The sequence below is a fragment of the Gavialis gangeticus genome, unplaced genomic scaffold (genome assembly GCF_001723915.1).
Source record: "Gavialis gangeticus isolate Ggan-Ray unplaced genomic scaffold, GavGan_comp1, whole genome shotgun sequence".
Classification (NCBI taxonomy): Eukaryota; Metazoa; Chordata; order Crocodylia; family Gavialidae; genus Gavialis; species Gavialis gangeticus.
This window is the reverse complement of record NW_017729024.1, coordinates 49,648,557-49,648,815: the sequence shown is the minus strand read 5'-3', so window position 1 is coordinate 49,648,815 and position 259 is coordinate 49,648,557. Positions and strand designations below refer to the sequence as shown.

The following is a 259-nucleotide window of genomic DNA, read 5'->3' as shown; positions in this document are numbered from 1 at the left end:
AAGCCTGGCCGGGCGAGGGGCCCCGCGCTCCCGGGGCTCAGGGATGCGGAGCCCGGGCGTATGGTGGCTGCTGAGCCGGGCGTGCCTGCTGCTGCTGCCGCCCTGCGCCCTGGTGCTGGCCCGGGTGCCGGGCTCCTCTTCCCACCCGCAGCCCTGCCAGATCCTCAAGCGGATCGGCCACACGGTGCGGATCGGGGCCACGCACCTGCAGCCCTGGCTCGTCCCGCCGCGGGCCAGCACCGGGGGCTGGGGGCCGCCC

At 78.0% G+C, this 259-nt stretch overlaps 1 protein-coding gene across 1 annotated transcript in view; it reads left to right on the top strand.

Moving 5' to 3' along the window:
• Nucleotides 1-32: 32 nt before the first annotated feature.
• The window catches only part of GRIN3A (glutamate ionotropic receptor NMDA type subunit 3A), a 160,988-nt gene continuing 160,761 nt past the window's right edge, over nt 33-259 (top strand). Inside the window, exon 1 of the mRNA XM_019518201.1 lies at nt 33-216. Coding sequence (XP_019373746.1) covers nt 44-216 — 173 coding nt within the window. The 5' untranslated portion in view covers nt 33-43. The remainder of the gene's footprint in view (nt 217-259) is intronic.